This window comes from Myotis lucifugus, unplaced genomic scaffold (assembly GCF_000147115.1).
Source record: "Myotis lucifugus unplaced genomic scaffold, Myoluc2.0 scaffold_62, whole genome shotgun sequence".
Taxonomy (NCBI): Eukaryota; Metazoa; Chordata; class Mammalia; order Chiroptera; family Vespertilionidae; genus Myotis; species Myotis lucifugus.
This window is the reverse complement of record NW_005871110.1, coordinates 6266835-6282767: the sequence shown is the minus strand read 5'-3', so window position 1 is coordinate 6282767 and position 15933 is coordinate 6266835. Positions and strand designations below refer to the sequence as shown.

Below are 15933 nucleotides of genomic sequence, written 5' to 3'. Positions count from 1 at the left end.
TTAGCAAGTAATTTATTTAACAAAGATTATAGTTATTTAGTACACAGTTTACTACTACATGATTATGAAGATTCTTGAATTTTACTTTAAAGGCAAAATAATGTTTTACCATTATGACTTTACAATTTTAGATGATATAGATATTATTTTTGGCACCCAATAAATACCTTTCTAATTAGCACAAAACTACTTTTCTCCCCTCTAGGAATGTTCAAATAGCTGCCATATTAGACCAGAAGAATTATGTTGAAGAATTAAATAGACAACTGAAGTAAGTATTATGGATACTTGGAATACTTAGTACATTTATGACTATTGTATTAGGGTCCCCTCTTTTCAGGCCAGCTTAACCCTATTCCCTCTACACATCTTTGAGAAGGGGTTGAGGAGACATAGAAAATCTAAATTAAGTATATAGAGAATTATTGGAGAGAATTCATTTTCAGTAGAAAATAAGTCAGACTTTAAATAATCTTCAGAGGATTCAAAAAAATAGAATTTCTTACTTATCCCTATACCCTTAAAATAAAGGCTAGCCCTGGCTGGTTTTGCTCAGTGGATAGAGCATCAGCCTGTGGACTGAAGGGCCCTGGGTTCCCTTCTAGTCAAGGGAACATGCCTGGGTTGTGGGCTGGATCCCCAGTAGGGGGCGTGCAGGAGGCAGCCAATCAGTGATTCATCATTGATGTTTCCATCTCTCTCTCCCTCTCCCTTCCTCTCTGAAATCAATAAAAATATATTTAAAATAAATAAGTAAATAAAGGCTAGATAGGGTGGAAGTTTATATCATTTTGATGGTTCAAAAATTTATTGAAACTGTCAGTTAATACTCAATCTGGGAAGAATGTCTGAGATCTGTTTGTATGTCTAATCCTATATAATAAAACCCTAATATGCAAATTGACTGACTGGTGGAACGACCTGCGGAATGACTGGTTGCTATGATGTGCACTGACCACCAGGGGCAGACGCTCTGACTGGTAGGTTAGCTTGCTGCTGGGGTCCAGCCAATTGGGACTGAGCGAGATAGGCTGGACACGCCTTGGAGCCCTCCTGCCGTCCCTCCCTGGCTGGCCAACCTCTCACGTCTCTCCCCAGCTCTGATTGTGCACTGATGGGGTCCCTCGGCCTGGCCTGCACTCTCTTGCAATCCGGGACCCCTTGGGGATGTCAGAGAGCTGGTTTCGGCCTGCAGGTCAGGCCAAGGGACCCCACTGGTGCACGAATTCGTGCACCGGGCCTCTAGTTTAATATAAATAGAAAAACAATTTTCTTGGTTTCACCATCTAAACTAAAACCACTAGTGTTGTCTCCGACGCGTGGTATAATATTTGCGTCTCTAGTGTAGATTTCACTATAATGTATACAGCATATTACATTTTATTAGAGAAAGTTTGAAATGGTAAAATCAAGCAGGACTTGAAAATTAGATTCAGTAAAAGGTATAATAATGCCCAGTCTTGATGGATTTAAACAAAAATATAAAAAACAAGTTTTTTCATGTAGTGGAACTTGATTTTTGACTATATCCTTGAAAGATGAGGTGTTTGCTTAGCTTCAGGCTGATTGGGTACCTGATATTAGGTATCTCATTTGCATTTCTCAAAAATGAGTGATTTTGGGGGTCTTTAAGTTATTATGAAAGTGGAGAGAGGAAATAGAATGGGGCTTCTGTTGATGAATACTGTTTATAAGCGTCATTAAAGTTTATCCTTTAAAAATTTAAGTTTAGTTTTAATAATAGTTATCTTTTTTTTTATATTTTATTGATTTTTTACAGAGAGGAAGGGAGAGGGATAGAGAGTTAGAAACATCAATGAGAGAGAAACATTGATCAGCTGCCTCCTGCACGCCCCCCACTGGGGATGTGCCTGCAACCAAGGTACATGCCCTTGACCAGAATTGAACCTGGGACCCTTCAGTCCTCAGGCCGATGCTCTATCCACTGAGCCAAACCGGTTAGGGCAATAATAGTTATCTTTATGTGGAATTTCCATTCCTAAATAGTATAAGTAACACGTAAAAGGGACCCTAAGAAGACAAAAAATGAGCAGCATCAGTTGAAATTTTAATAGAAATATATTGATTCTTTTGCTACAGTCTTTATTGTTCTAGTTAAATCAAGTTATTCTGACTTAATGAAATTTCCCACACTAAAAAATTCGGACAGGGCAGGTGGTGAATGTCATTCAACATAGAATCCAGGATCACGTACTTTTTCTTGCCTTTGTGAGTTTGAATGAGTTTTTTCTTCATTAATTTCAGCAGCACAGTCAGCAGTCTCCATTCAAGAGTTGATTCGTTGGAAAAGTCAAATACTAAGCTGATTGAAGAGGTATTGTCATCACAGTGCTAGTATTTGTGATCCTTTTTCATGTTCAGTATGAATGTATTAATAAGCACACACATATTTTCATTGTGATTGAGACGTTTGAGAGAAACCACATATCTCAGGTGAATCTGAATTGTTTCGAGATACTCAACTTCTAGAAGTGAGCTTCAGAGATGAAACTCATACATACCCTTCTGTAAAGAAGCTGTTCTGCTCATTTTAAAATCTGGATGACCTGAATTTAGATGGTGCATATTTTTTATGTATTAAAAACATTTCATTGTTTTTCTAATTAGAAAGTAGTTTTGGTACATATAGAATACTTCACCTATAAAATTACCTACTAAAATGATACTCTCCCTCTTGTTCCACTAGTCAGATTACTTTTCTTTTCAAGCATGATCATATTCACCATTTCTCCACCCTCTCATCTGTAAAATTCATCCCACGTGCTCCAGTTTTCTGCATTTTCAAAGTGGCTATCTGGTGGTCCAAGAACCAGAAATTTATCTTAGCTCTTTTTTTAATACTATTTTTATATAACTTTAAAAAATATCTATCAAACCATAGATGTATTGCTTTATATTTTCAGAATTATTTCGGGTAGAGGAAGAAGTCTTATTTTATTAGTGCTATTTTCCATATGAATTGAAATTATTTTTTTAAAAACTTGCCCATTTTTTTTCAAACCAGGGAACACATGGTTGTTTGCATGTCTGCAGTTAAGAATGCATCTTTGTTTTGATAGTTTGGGATTATTAGAAAGAGCTGCTCACTGGTTTGTGCCTCTTCTTGGCCTTAGGCACTCTGTGAAGTTCAAGTTGTATCCTTGATAAATTATTCAGAAATTTACTTGTGAGCCAACATTGTGGAGTGGCCCCTGCTTCCCTTTCCTTGGATCCTTCTTTTTATTCTGGGCCTCAGAGCCAAGCCACTTAGTTATTCATGTTTAATTCTGATGATGAGAGCTGACTCGTACTGGCCCTGGTCACTCAGTGTGCCATGTTTCACAGGGTATCCTGTTTGGTTACCATGAATGTCATTTTCAATGATAGTGAAACTTTTTTTCCTTATAGATATTTCTGTCTTTACACAAGTCTTTACAAAGTTTAGTTGTTTAACACATAATTCTTTATATGCTTACTTAGGCACTTTTTATTCAGGGCATATTGTAAACCAGATAAGCATAGTATATTTCAATTGACATAATATACATTGACTAACAAAAGGAAATAGTAGAAATTAGTAAATTTCTTTCATTGGTATCTTGGGATAATAGGGGCACATTTTTTCTTATGAAAGTTTTTGTAGCTGTGAGATTTTCACTAGCTTTAGGATTTTATTTTCTATTATTGATAGCTGTGAACATGACCTGTAAAGCAAGTATAAATAAAGCTGTTTAAATTTTTTTCTTGCCCGTTTCATAATTTTTAGTTAGCAATAGCAAAGAATAATATCATTAAACTTCAAGAAGAAAATCATCAATTACGAAGTGAGAATAAGTTGATTTTAATGAAAACACAGCAGCACTTAGAGGTAAGTAAAGACAGATTGCAAACAGACTGTCTTGTGTCAGAAATTGTTACTTTTTGGGACTTTGGTATAGACTGCGTATTTCTGTGCTGTATTAACAATAGTGGTTATAGAATAAAAAGTTTTCTTCCTAGGTTACCAAAGTGGATGTGGAAACTGAGCTTCAAACATACAAGCATTCTCGGCAGGGGCTAGATGAAATGTACAGTGAAGCCAGAAAGCAGCTTCGAGATGAATCTCAGCTACGACAGGTAGGATACATTAAAGTTATATGAGTATATTAATAACAGTTATTATTATTACTGATATTATATACCCTTAAGCAAGCACTACTTAAAATCTCTTTCAGCCTTATTTTCCTCAGTGGAATAGCAATCAATCTCATTCCCTTAATCCCCTCAAATTCTTTAAGTTCCCATTGTATCTGTGTTTTTTAAACAGTGTTTTTAAACTGTTACAGTCTGTGTTTGTGAAATAAATAGATTGTGACCAGCATTACAAAAAAGGAAACAGAATAAAATGACGTATTCAAATTTTAGTAAAATCATATTTAAAATTAACTTATTTTTACCTTTTTAAATTATGAAATACAATACCTACAGAAAAATACAAATGTATAGCTTAATGGATTATAATGTAAATACCTGTATAACTACCTCCCAGGTCAAGAAGAGAGTATTGTCAGCTTTTTCATCCCTTTTGCTATTTGTCTTTAATATTAGGAAACATCTTTTCCTTTTGGTGTAAAATTCTTTGAGAAAAAATTTTGAGTTATCTTGGCTTTCACTTATATGGACTGCTTCATTTTTCTGTCTAAGGAAAGTCAATACTGAGATTATGAGGCAAAAAATATTCCTGAGCCAGTAGAATAGTAATAATTGACAGAGTGTAGGAAGTTCTTTTCATTTTAGCAAAATATTTATTTATTGATTATATATAGAGAGAAGGGCAGAGAGAGACAGACAAAGAAAAACATCAATTTGTTGTTCCACTTTATCTATGCATCCATTGGTTGCTTCCTGTATGTGCCCTGACCAGCAATCGAATCTGTAACCTTGGTGTATTAGGATGATGCTCTAACCAACTGAGCTACCAAGCCAGGGCTGCATTTGAAAATATTTAGAATGTTGTTATAGGGCCTGATTTATTCCCTTTAGTGGGGCTTATAACTCAAAAGGAGTAGTCTACATATTGAAACTTTTTTTGTTGTTAATCCTCACTCGAGGATATTTTTTAATTGATTCTTTGGAGAGAGTGGAATGGAGGGGGAGAGACAGAAACATCAATGTGAGAGAGACACATCGACTGCTTGCCTCCCGCATGTGCTCCAACCGGGGCCAGGGATCAAGCCTGCAACCAAGGAACGTGCCCTTGACCAGAATCGAACCAAGACCCTTCAGTCCCCGGGTCTGTCCACTGAACTGGCTAGGGCTAGAACTTGTATTTTTTAATCCTCACCCAAGGATATGTTTTTTTATTGATTTTAGAGAGAGGAAAGGAGAGACACAGAGAGAGAAACATCGATGTGGAAGAGAAGGTTGGATTGGTTGCTTCCCATATGCACCCCGACTGAGGATTGAACCCTAAACCTTTTTGGTGCCAGGACACTCCAACCAATTGATCCCCTGGCCAGGACTGAATAGTAGCTCTTTCTTGGTCTCATTAACTGTTGTGTATCTGACTTTTGACATACTGAAGTGGCATCTGAATTGAGGATATATTGCAATTACAGGATGTGGAGAATGAGTTAGCTGTACAAGTTAGTATGAAGCATGAGATTGAACTTGCCATGAAATTGTTGGAGAAAGATATCCATGAGAAACAAGATACTTTGATAGGCCTTAGACAACAACTAGAGGAAGTTAAAGCAATTAACATAGAGATGTACCAAAAGTTGCAGGTAAGGAATGTTCTTAAATTCTTGGAATTTCTTGTTCTATAAATTGAAAATGAATATTTGTATACAAGGTTTGATTTAAAGCAGTGAGGTTTGTTTTATTTCTAAATGGAAGCTTAAGAAATGTAGCAATGAAAAAAGTATCAAAGAACTAAAAAACAAAATCACCTATCTGAATTTGTTTTTTAATGCTGAAAGGTTAACAGCATGAAGGTTAAATCTTTTGGGAAAACTCAGTCTAAATATGCAAGACATTTTTGTGAACTTTAAAAAATATATATATTTTTATTGATTTCAGAGAGGAAGGGAGAGGGAGGGAGAGAGATAGGAGCATCAGTGATGACAGAGAATCACACTGGAGATTGAGCCCATAACCCTGTCATGTGTCTGGACTGGGAATCAAACCCCCTGACCTCCTGGTTCATAGGTCAATGCTCAACCACTGAGCCACACAGGCTGAGCTTTGTGAACTTCTTTATACAGTACAGTCCTGAGAAAGATTTACTATGATTGTGAATTCTCTAATAAAGTGACATTTTTGTTAAGTAGACTAGTTACCAAAATCCCTTTACAATTTAATTTGAAAAATAGTGTATGTTACAAGGGCTCATCCTGTTGTCTTCCAAAAACATTGAAGGCTGTTTCCTTTTCCTTTACTATATTTTAAATGAAGACTGGTAGTACTACTGCTTAATATCATAGGAGTATTTTAATCTGTAAATTAACTCTGCTCATTTCAAAGTAAGAGTCCCATAGCAGAATGGTATACAAAACTTACAAATATTCAGGGTTAAAAATCAAAACCACTATAGCTTTTATGTTTTTCTAAATAGGGTTCAGAAGATAGTTTGCAAGAAAAAAATGAAATAATTGCCCGACTAGAAGAAAAAACCAATAAAATTACTGTAGCCATGAGGCAGCTGGAACAAAGGTACAGCATTTCCAGTCTTAGTTTCTTTTTTCCTTTCTTTCTCCCCCTATTCTTTATTCAACTCTGACATCTGCCACAAAAAAAAACAAACATTAGGAAAATTTAGATTAGGACATGTTTTTCTTTTAGCCCAGCAGAATTTTCCCTTTTTTGTTTTGGTTGTTGCATGGAATCAAGTTGTTTTATATGAAGCTGATTCTTTGGAACTTGCCATTTTATATGTATATATTTTAAAGGCCTAATATCAGCGATTTCATGTGGTTCAATCTATTACATTACATAAAACAAATACACAAACAGAAACCTCGAAAAAATGTAAAGTGAACAAAATTCATGGTGAAATTGTTCCTGATTGGTTTCCATGCATATTGGTTGTCATATCCTTTGTCATTCACCATCTCTCTATCTGAAATCAGGCTTTCTGAGTTGACAGTTGAGTTGTGTTTTCTTTGAGGTAGACTCCTTAACTCAACCCAAGAGATAATTTTGTTTAAACTTAATTGTTTTATATTGGCATTTTTCACTTTTATTGTTGGAAAATGTAATGTATTTCCATTGACCTGTCATGTTGGTGTCAACATATGTCTTATCATTGCTTTCTTTGAATCTACTTATGAAAAACATAACTATTAATGCTTTATTGACATGAATATTCTTTTATTGACATCCTCTTTCTTCTTTTTTCTTTTTTTGTTTTCTTTATCCCCATTTTTACATTTTGGACATCTTTATTACCTTTTTCTGTCTTTGATTTCTGTCCATTCCATTATGAAGTGACAATGATTTGTTAACTCAAACTAGGACAATTGCAATGTCATTGGTGAAATGTGCCAGCAGTGACACTCAGGACCAGTACAAGCTGGTCAAAGATATATCTTTCTAAAAACCACTGCATTTAAATAGACTTAAAGAGAATCAACAATTTTACAATATATTAAATAGAAAAGAATTTATGCTATTAAGTCTTCTAAAAGGGTGTTAGGGACCCTGTACACTTATTGATCAGCTGCTGTGTTAATACACTGCCATAAAGCAGAGTGGCTGCACTTGGATTTCCAAAACACATCCTTAGACCCTGTGCACAAGGGCTGATTTTGAGTATTGACCTTTGGAGGTCAGGATTTTCAAATGCAGTTTTACCTTTTTTGCTACTTTTTGGTGGAAAAATATAAAAATTTAGTTTAAAAATAAGTTAATCTTTAGTTTCACAATGTGTTGGCACAGATTCACACCCTCCTACCCCCACTATTGGTCCCTTCCTTGCCTGATGGCTCTTTTACTAATTTTAAAATATGTTTAAAATAGTTTATAACCCAGATTGGCCATCATCTTGTGCTTTAGCTCCTCAAGTTTTTAGTTCCCCTGAGCACTCTTCTGTGATAGCACAGCTTCATGGCCTACCTCACGCTGACTTTTCTTTTAGTTTCTATAACATTATGAAAACACTTGTGTCCCCTACCCCCCACCTTGATATTTTAAATTTAGAGATAACTGGAATGTTACTCTCTTTTCCTTAGAAGTAGCATTCATACTTCTGAAATATGTGAGGTTTCCCCATTGGTATGGTTTTAAGGAAGAAGAGAAGAGGCAATATTTTTGGTTAATTGAATAGAAATTTCTCTTAGGATTCTCTAAAAGGAATTAATGTCTCTTGAATATTTGGTAGATGTTCTCTTATAAATATGTTGAAGCTACATATAAGAAATCCTAGATTATGTAGGAGTCAGGGAGTGGAGCTAAGCACAGGGAGAAGCAATGCCTTACAAATAAAAACAAAAAATGGAAATCACATTTTTAGCCAATTTTTAAAATGCAATGATGAGGATCAAAAATAATCTCTAGAGAATGTTGCCAACTAGTACTAAATTCTTTTAAATCTTAAAACACAAACACACATATACATACAGCTTTGGTATAATTTAGTAAATATGTAATGATCCTATGGGGCGGACTAAACTATTATTTGAAGTAATTGCAGGTCTTTGCTCTTGGCCTTGTTAGCACACTTGATTCCTGGTATCCACATCAACATAATATATAACAATGCGGCTTCTTCACCTACTATAGACATAAGTACTATGCTTTTCATGGTTTTGTAAAAAGACAGTAACACACCTATTCTACTTTGACAGTTGATTCATTATGCTCTACAAAAGTGGTAAAGGCTGTATTGCTTTGCATTTGTTAATTATAAACAAGAAATAAAACAAATTTGAAGATAGTATTCTGGGCATATTATATGTTATATTGAAAAAATCACAAAACAATTTTTAGACATTGTGTGGCTCTTTCACGTTTGAGTTTGTGAGTTTCCCCCCAAACTTTGTTTTCATTTAGAAATGTTTCTATTTCCCCATTTTTCTTTTATTTGTCTTCTTCACCCTTTTACACCCTAGTTCTAGCCTCAGTTTTACCCAAAGTTGATTTGAATTACACCAGATTGCAGCAAGCAGAGAAGGCGCAACTGGAAGCCGAAGATGAAGATAAGAAATATCTACAAGAATGTCAGAGTAAATCCGACAGTCTGCAGAAACAAATTTCTCAAAAGGAGAAACAGCTGTGAGTATTTAGCTCTTGGAAAAAATATTTGTATTAATGTAATTTCCACGCACCCCTCTTTCTTTTGCACCTGTGGTAAAATATATTTTCATTTATTTAATGATGCCAGCTGGATTGTAGAGTTCTTAAAAAAATTAGATAACATACTTACGATTAAAACTTGGTTTTTACTACCTTTATTACTTATAGAGCGCTTTCAACTGTATTGCTCTTTTTGCTCAAGGAGAGTTTTATTCTTTCTGTTGTTGTTTAATATTAATCTGATGGCCATTGTGTTTCTAGATTCTAAGTATAATAGACCTTTATAACTCCAAGGAACATCTATTATCAAAGAACATGATGTTTTCTGAGAACATTTTTATGAGTACTTCATATGATAGGTCTGTATATAGCTAAATAAGAAGGATGTCAGTATATGTCACTGAGTTGAAAAAAAAAAGTTGCAGACAGTATGCTATGCGTATTATCCTATTTTTTATAAAATTAAAACTGCATATGTGTATACTTACATATACATAGAAAAGAGTTTATAAAGAATACAGATTCTGGGATTGACAGGGATATTTTAATTTTATTTTATAAACATTAGTATTTCTCCCCAGCAAATATATATTACTTTTGTTATTAAAAAAACAACAGCCCTAACCGATTTGGCTCAGTGGATAGAGCGTCGGCCTGTGGACTGAAGGGTCCCATGTTCGATTCCAGTCAAGGGCATGTGCCTTGGTTGCGGGCACATTCCCTGTAGGGGGTGTGCAGGAGGCAGCTAATTGATGTTTCTGTCTCATCAATGTTTCTAACTCTCTCTCTTTTCCTCTCCCTTTCTCTCTGTAAAAAAATCAATAAAATATATTTAAAAAAACCACAAAAAACAACAGTAGAAAGTAGAGTTATGTATTATGTGTAACATATCATTAAACAAGACCACATATCACGTTTGATACATAACTGCTAAGCTGTCTTACGATCTGTTGGTTGAAATGTTAAGTTCTTCTCTGTTCTGACTGATTTTCTCTCTAGCACAGCGGTTCTCAACCTGTGGGTCGTGACCCCTTTGGCGGTCAAACGACCCTTTCACAGGGATCGCCTAAGACCATCCTGCATATCAGATATTTACATTATGATTCATAACAGTAGCAACATTACAGTTATGAAGTAGCAACGAAAATAATTTTATGGTTGGGTCACAACATGAGGAACTATATTTAAAGGGCCAGAAGGTTGAGAACCACTGCTCTAGCAGATCAATTATTGAAAGAGAATTGGTTAAATTTTCTATAATTTCAAGTAACTTGGACTTAGATATGTCTACTTTCAGGTCTATCAGTTTTTGTTGTATTCCGAAGAATTTGTCAGCGGGTACCCAGAGGTATGGTGAAGGAGAGATAGTCCCCAGGGTGCCCCAACGGGGCGGTAGATCTGGAAGATGGTGATCCAGGTGATGAGTATAATCACCCAAAAAAGGAAGCCCACAGCAGAGCGCCAGGCATAGCCTTTGATTTGGCTCTGCTCTGTGTATGCAGGGACAAGGAAGGCCTCTTGGAAGAACCAGATGTTGACCAACCAGAGAAAAGGCAGGAAAGCAAACCCACCCAGGTAGTACTTGCGGCACAGGTTCAACTTCTCTTCGTTGGACACCCGCTCCAAGTTCATAGTTGTGCTAGGGCTAGGTCGTTCCGTGAGTCTGAGGGGCAAGACGCTGAGATGCAAGGATCTCGAAAATCCATGCCCCAGTGGTTTACTTCCTCTGGATTTGTGGTGTTTTTTAGTGTATTTCTTTGTATAGGTTTTTTTTAGTGGTTGCTCTACACATTATGTATTGCAACTTTTCACAGTCTACTGGTAACATTCTATTACTTTAAGTGCGGAAGCCTTACCTCCACTTTATACCCTCTCTCCTTTATAATACGACTTGCTTAAGTATTTTCTCTACATAATATTGAGAAGCGCGTCAGTGTTATAATTTGTGCTTCAACCTGTAAACATAATTTAGAAAATTTTCTTTTTGTTATTCTTTCTTCATTCCTGGTGTCCCAAGTTTCTTATTTGTGTCTGAAAAACTTCCTTTAGCCATTCTTTGAGGGTAGGTGTGTTGACAACACATTTAAAAATATATATATATTTTATTGATTTTTTACAGAGAGGAAGGGAGAGGGATAGAGAGTTAGAAACATCAATGAGAGAGAAACATCGATCAGCTGCCTCCTGCACACCTCCCACTGGGGATGTGCCCGCAACCAAGGTATATGCCCTTGACCAGAATCGAACCTGGGACCTTTCAGTCCACAGGCCGATGCTCTATCCACTGAGCCAAACCGGTCAGGGCGACAACACATTTTCTTATGTGTTTTTTTTTTTTTCATTGGAAAACATCTTGATTGATTTCACCTTCATTTCTGAAGAATATTTTCAGGGTATCCTTAGAATTCTAAATTGATCTTTTTGTTCAGCACTTGAAAAGTGTTGTGCTACTTTCTTTTGGTCTTCATAGTTTCTGCTGAAAAATAAACTGTCATTTTAATTGTTCTTCTAATTACTCTCAAGATTCTTTTATTAGATTTATCCTATTTGGGCTTTGGTCAGCTTCTTGAATCTTTAGGTTTATCTTTACCAAATTTGGAAAAATTTTGGCCATTATTCAGATATTTTTTCAGTTTCACATGCTTTCTCCTCTCCTCTGGGACTCTGAAACATAAATGTTAGATCTTATTTATTTATTGTTTTTCCTATATTTTTATTGATATCAGAGAGGTAGGGAGAGGAAGAGAAACATCAGTGATGAGAAAGAATCATCGATCAGCTGCCTCCTGCATGCTCCACATTGGGGATCAAGCCCACAACCTGGGCATGTCCACTGAATGGGAATGGATCCGTGACCTTCTGGTTCATAGGTCAATGCTCAACCACTGAGCCATGCCGGCCAGGCAGATCTTTTTTAAAAATAGTCCCACAGGTCTCTGACACTCTTATTTTTTAGTCTATATTCTCTCTGTTGTTCATATTGGGTAATTTCTGTATTGAAGTTCATTCTTTCCTCCTCATCTTCCTTCCCTCAGTGAGTCTATCCAGTGAGATTATTGTATATTTCAGTTCTAAGATTTCCATTTGGCTCTATATCTCCTTCCTTCCCTTCTTTCCTTTCCCTCTTCCTTTTTTATTTTTGCTGGAACTTCCTATTTTTTTTTCCATTTGTTTCAAGCATGTTTTTTTTTTTTTTTTTTAATTCTTTATTGTTAAAGTATTGCATAAGGCCCTAACCGGTTTGGCTCAGTGGATAGAGCGTCGGCCTGTGGACCAAGAGGTCCCAGGTTCGATTCTGGTCAAGGGCATGTACCTTGGTTGCAGGCACATCCCCAGTAGGAGATGTGTAGCAGGCAGCTGATCGATGTTTCTCTCTAATCGATGTTTCTAACTCTCTATCCCTCTCCCTTCCTTTCTGTAAAAAATCAATAAAATATATTTTTAAAAAAAAACCAAAAACATTTTGATGACTATCCTTATTTATTTTTGGTATTATGTTATATTTATATTATGTAGTTTTGGTTTTTAGGAAGGGATCATGCTACATGCTCTTTAGTATCTTGTTTATTGTATTACTACATATCACTTAATATAGGTCTACACCATCATATCACAGTTAACCTAAACAAATCCTTTAATCTGAAAAATTATGCTTTATTGAGTTTGCATATCTTTGACTACAAGTGATAGATTGCATTTCTTTATTCTGTGAATTGTCAGTTTATAAGTATTTTTTTCCCTTCGTGTACAGCTTTTTTTTGGTAAGAGTGCTTTATCTTTTTACTCTAGGTTTTTCACCTATAGTGAAAGTTTTCTAAAGTTTATTATTAATTTTTTAACATTGTTCATAGTCTACTGCTTTTTATTTACAAAATTAAAATTTTTATAGTTACATTTTCCCTTTTTTTCTCTATGATTTTCTGCTTTTGGTGGTCAGCATGTTTTGACAATATATTTATAGTAATTTAAAAAAATTTTAAATTTGTTTTTTCACTCAGTATTTTTTATTTTGAGAGTCCATTTATTACCGTTGGGGACAGTGAAACAAGGACGGGCTTAGGATAGAAGCAGCAACATGAGAGATCCTAGGCGGTGCTGCGTTGGCCTTCTAGAAGTTAGAGGAAAGTGAGCCCCACAGGGCTGTGGACTCACTGAGAAGTAAAAGTCAGTGACAAGTGACCCAGGCAGGGCTGCTTTCAGCTCACTGAGAAGTGAGGAAAAGGGCCTTGGAGACAGGCCCAGAAGCTTAGCCCAAGATGAGCTGCTGCTGCCCATTGCTCCACTGGATGCAAGTCTCATGGGGACCCTTAGAGTTTAGGAGATGCTCGCCTGTAGGGGAGGAAAGGTGTGGGGTCTGCGGGGGGAGGGGAGCTCGCTTCACTTAGTTTTTTCTGATTGTGGATGATGATAAGGCCACTCGCTCAGTAAGGCACTCTGTACTTTGGGTACTTTAGTGGTAGTAATATTATATTTGCCCCTATGTATTCCTTTTAAATTTGTAGTAAAATAGTATTTATCAACAATTTGTAAATTCTATTTTGAGGTATTCTCATCAACTCGAATTATAAAATCTGAAGTTTACTTCACTGAAAAAGAACCTGGCTGTAAATGGAAATGCTAACTTTAATGAGGAAACAGATGTAATAAAAATATTAACACAAGATAATTAAAATAATGTAATATTCTCAGTATTATGATATATTGTAATTAAAATGTAAAATATTAGAAACTGTAGCATTATTAGTATATACTCCCCTGTTATACCTACTTGTGAGCAATAATTATCGAAATGAAGGAATTTCACAACTTCTGTTTTGTCAGCTAGTACCTGTTGTTAGAATGTTGAAGTAGTGCTTTCAAATGTGGACTGGCATTTCCAGGCAGTGTGGATTTTCCCCAGTGTCTCCTTGGTCTTACCGTCTTGTAATTGGTCAGCTTCTAACAGTAATCTAAGTAGCTCTTTGTGCCAGAGCTGGTTTTTCTAATACTGATGTTAAACTGATTTAGTGGTTGCTATAATTTTTATATCAGAAGAGTACTTTTCATTAGTTGTAAAATTTTTCACATGGCACAGAAATGTAAATAAAACCCCATATTTCTCACACACTACAGTTACTTGTAACCAGTTGTAATAGTATAGTGTGGCCTTTCAGGCATTTTCTATGCAAATTATTGTCTAGCAGGGAGTTTTTGTGGTTGGCAATTAAACTGGTGCTTTGGGATCAGAAAATGCCATGCTGCTTAATTTGTTTATCAAAAAATATTTATGAAAGGAAATATGAAGAAATGAATTATAAAGGCAAAAATAACCCAAAAGATGCTCTGTTAAAGAATATATACAACTGTCATGTGAGCAGCAGTACTGAGCTTCTGTTTGTTTGTCATTCAAGGGCGCAACTGGAAACTGATTTGAAGATTGAGAAGGAATGGAGGCAGACTTTGCAGGAAGATCTTCAAAAGGAAAAAGAAGTTTTATCTCATCTTCGAAATGAGACCCAACAAATCATTAGTCTTAAAAAAGTAAATGGTGGTAAAACTTTTAAAAATTACATTTTGATGAAAGTTATTTATAAAGAGAATCAAATCATAATTTACATTTATACCAAGGAAACAATATATAATAGTCATCTTAAAAAATATTGGTAAGGAGCCCTAGCCTGTTTGGCTCCGTGGCTAGAGCATCGGTTGTGGGCTCAATCCCCAGTAGGGGGCATGCAGAAGGCAACCGATTGATGATTCTTTCTCATCATTGATACTTCTATCCCTCTCCCTTCCTCTCTGAAATCAATAAAATTATATTTTAAAAAATAGTAAGGAGATTAAATGAATAGAAAATAGTTGATAGAGCAACTATGAAATAGCTTTGGACATAAAATTTTGTTTTTTATTTTTAAATTTATTTTTATTGACAGTATAACAGATGCCCTCCACTTCCCCCTTTTGCCCTCCCCCACCTGCCCCGCCCCACCCCACACCTTCACTGCACTACTGTCTGTATCCATGGGCTAGGCATATCCTATATAATAAAAGGATAATATGCAAATCAACTGAATGGTGAAATAACTGGTCACTGTGACATGCACTGACCACCAGGGAGCAGATGCTCAACGCAGGAGCTGCCCCCTGGTGGTCATTGCGCTTCCACAGGGGGAGTGCCACTCAGCCAGAACCCTGGCTCATGGATGGCAAGTGCAGCAGTGGTGGCGGGAGCCTCTCTTGCCTCCACTGCAGGCAGGCAGTAAGGAGCGAGGGGTCCCAGACTGCAAGAGCCCCGAACTGTGAGAGGGATGTCTGACTGCCAGCTGGGGATCGGGCCTAAGTCAGCAGGCGGATATCCCCCGAGATTCGTGCACCAGGCCTCTAGTATATATATAAGTTCTTTGGTTAATCTTTTCCTGTCCCCCCTCCACTCTGAGATCTGTCAGTCAATTCTGTTTTTTATAAAAAGCTAAAGGATTTGTGTTCCTAATTAATGGTATGTATATAATGTGGAGTTTTCTTGTTTCTTTCTTTTAAATTGTGTTTTCTGTTTTTTTACTGTTTTGAAGGAGTTCCTTAACCTCCAGGATGAAAATCAGCAGCTGAAAAAAATATATCATGAAAAGGAGCAAGCTCTTCAAGAACTTGGCAACAAACTTAGCGAGTAATTTCTCTTTTTTC

The 15933-nt window shown here is 36.1% G+C and overlaps 1 protein-coding gene and 1 pseudogene across 1 annotated transcript in view; one reads left to right on the top strand and one right to left on the bottom strand.

Moving 5' to 3' along the window:
- The window catches only part of RUFY2 (RUN and FYVE domain containing 2), a 42182-nt gene that overhangs the window by 13891 nt on the left and 12358 nt on the right, over positions 1-15933 (top strand). Inside the window, exons 7-15 of the mRNA XM_023754632.1 lie at positions 206-271; positions 2266-2335; positions 3767-3868; positions 4000-4116; positions 5598-5765; positions 6596-6693; positions 9133-9252; positions 14664-14793; positions 15822-15916. Coding sequence (XP_023610400.1) covers positions 206-271; positions 2266-2335; positions 3767-3868; positions 4000-4116; positions 5598-5765; positions 6596-6693; positions 9133-9252; positions 14664-14793; positions 15822-15916 — 966 coding nt within the window. The remainder of the gene's footprint in view (positions 1-205; positions 272-2265; positions 2336-3766; positions 3869-3999; positions 4117-5597; positions 5766-6595; positions 6694-9132; positions 9253-14663; positions 14794-15821; positions 15917-15933) is intronic.
- Positions 10441-11351, bottom strand: LOC111826238 (annotated as a pseudogene).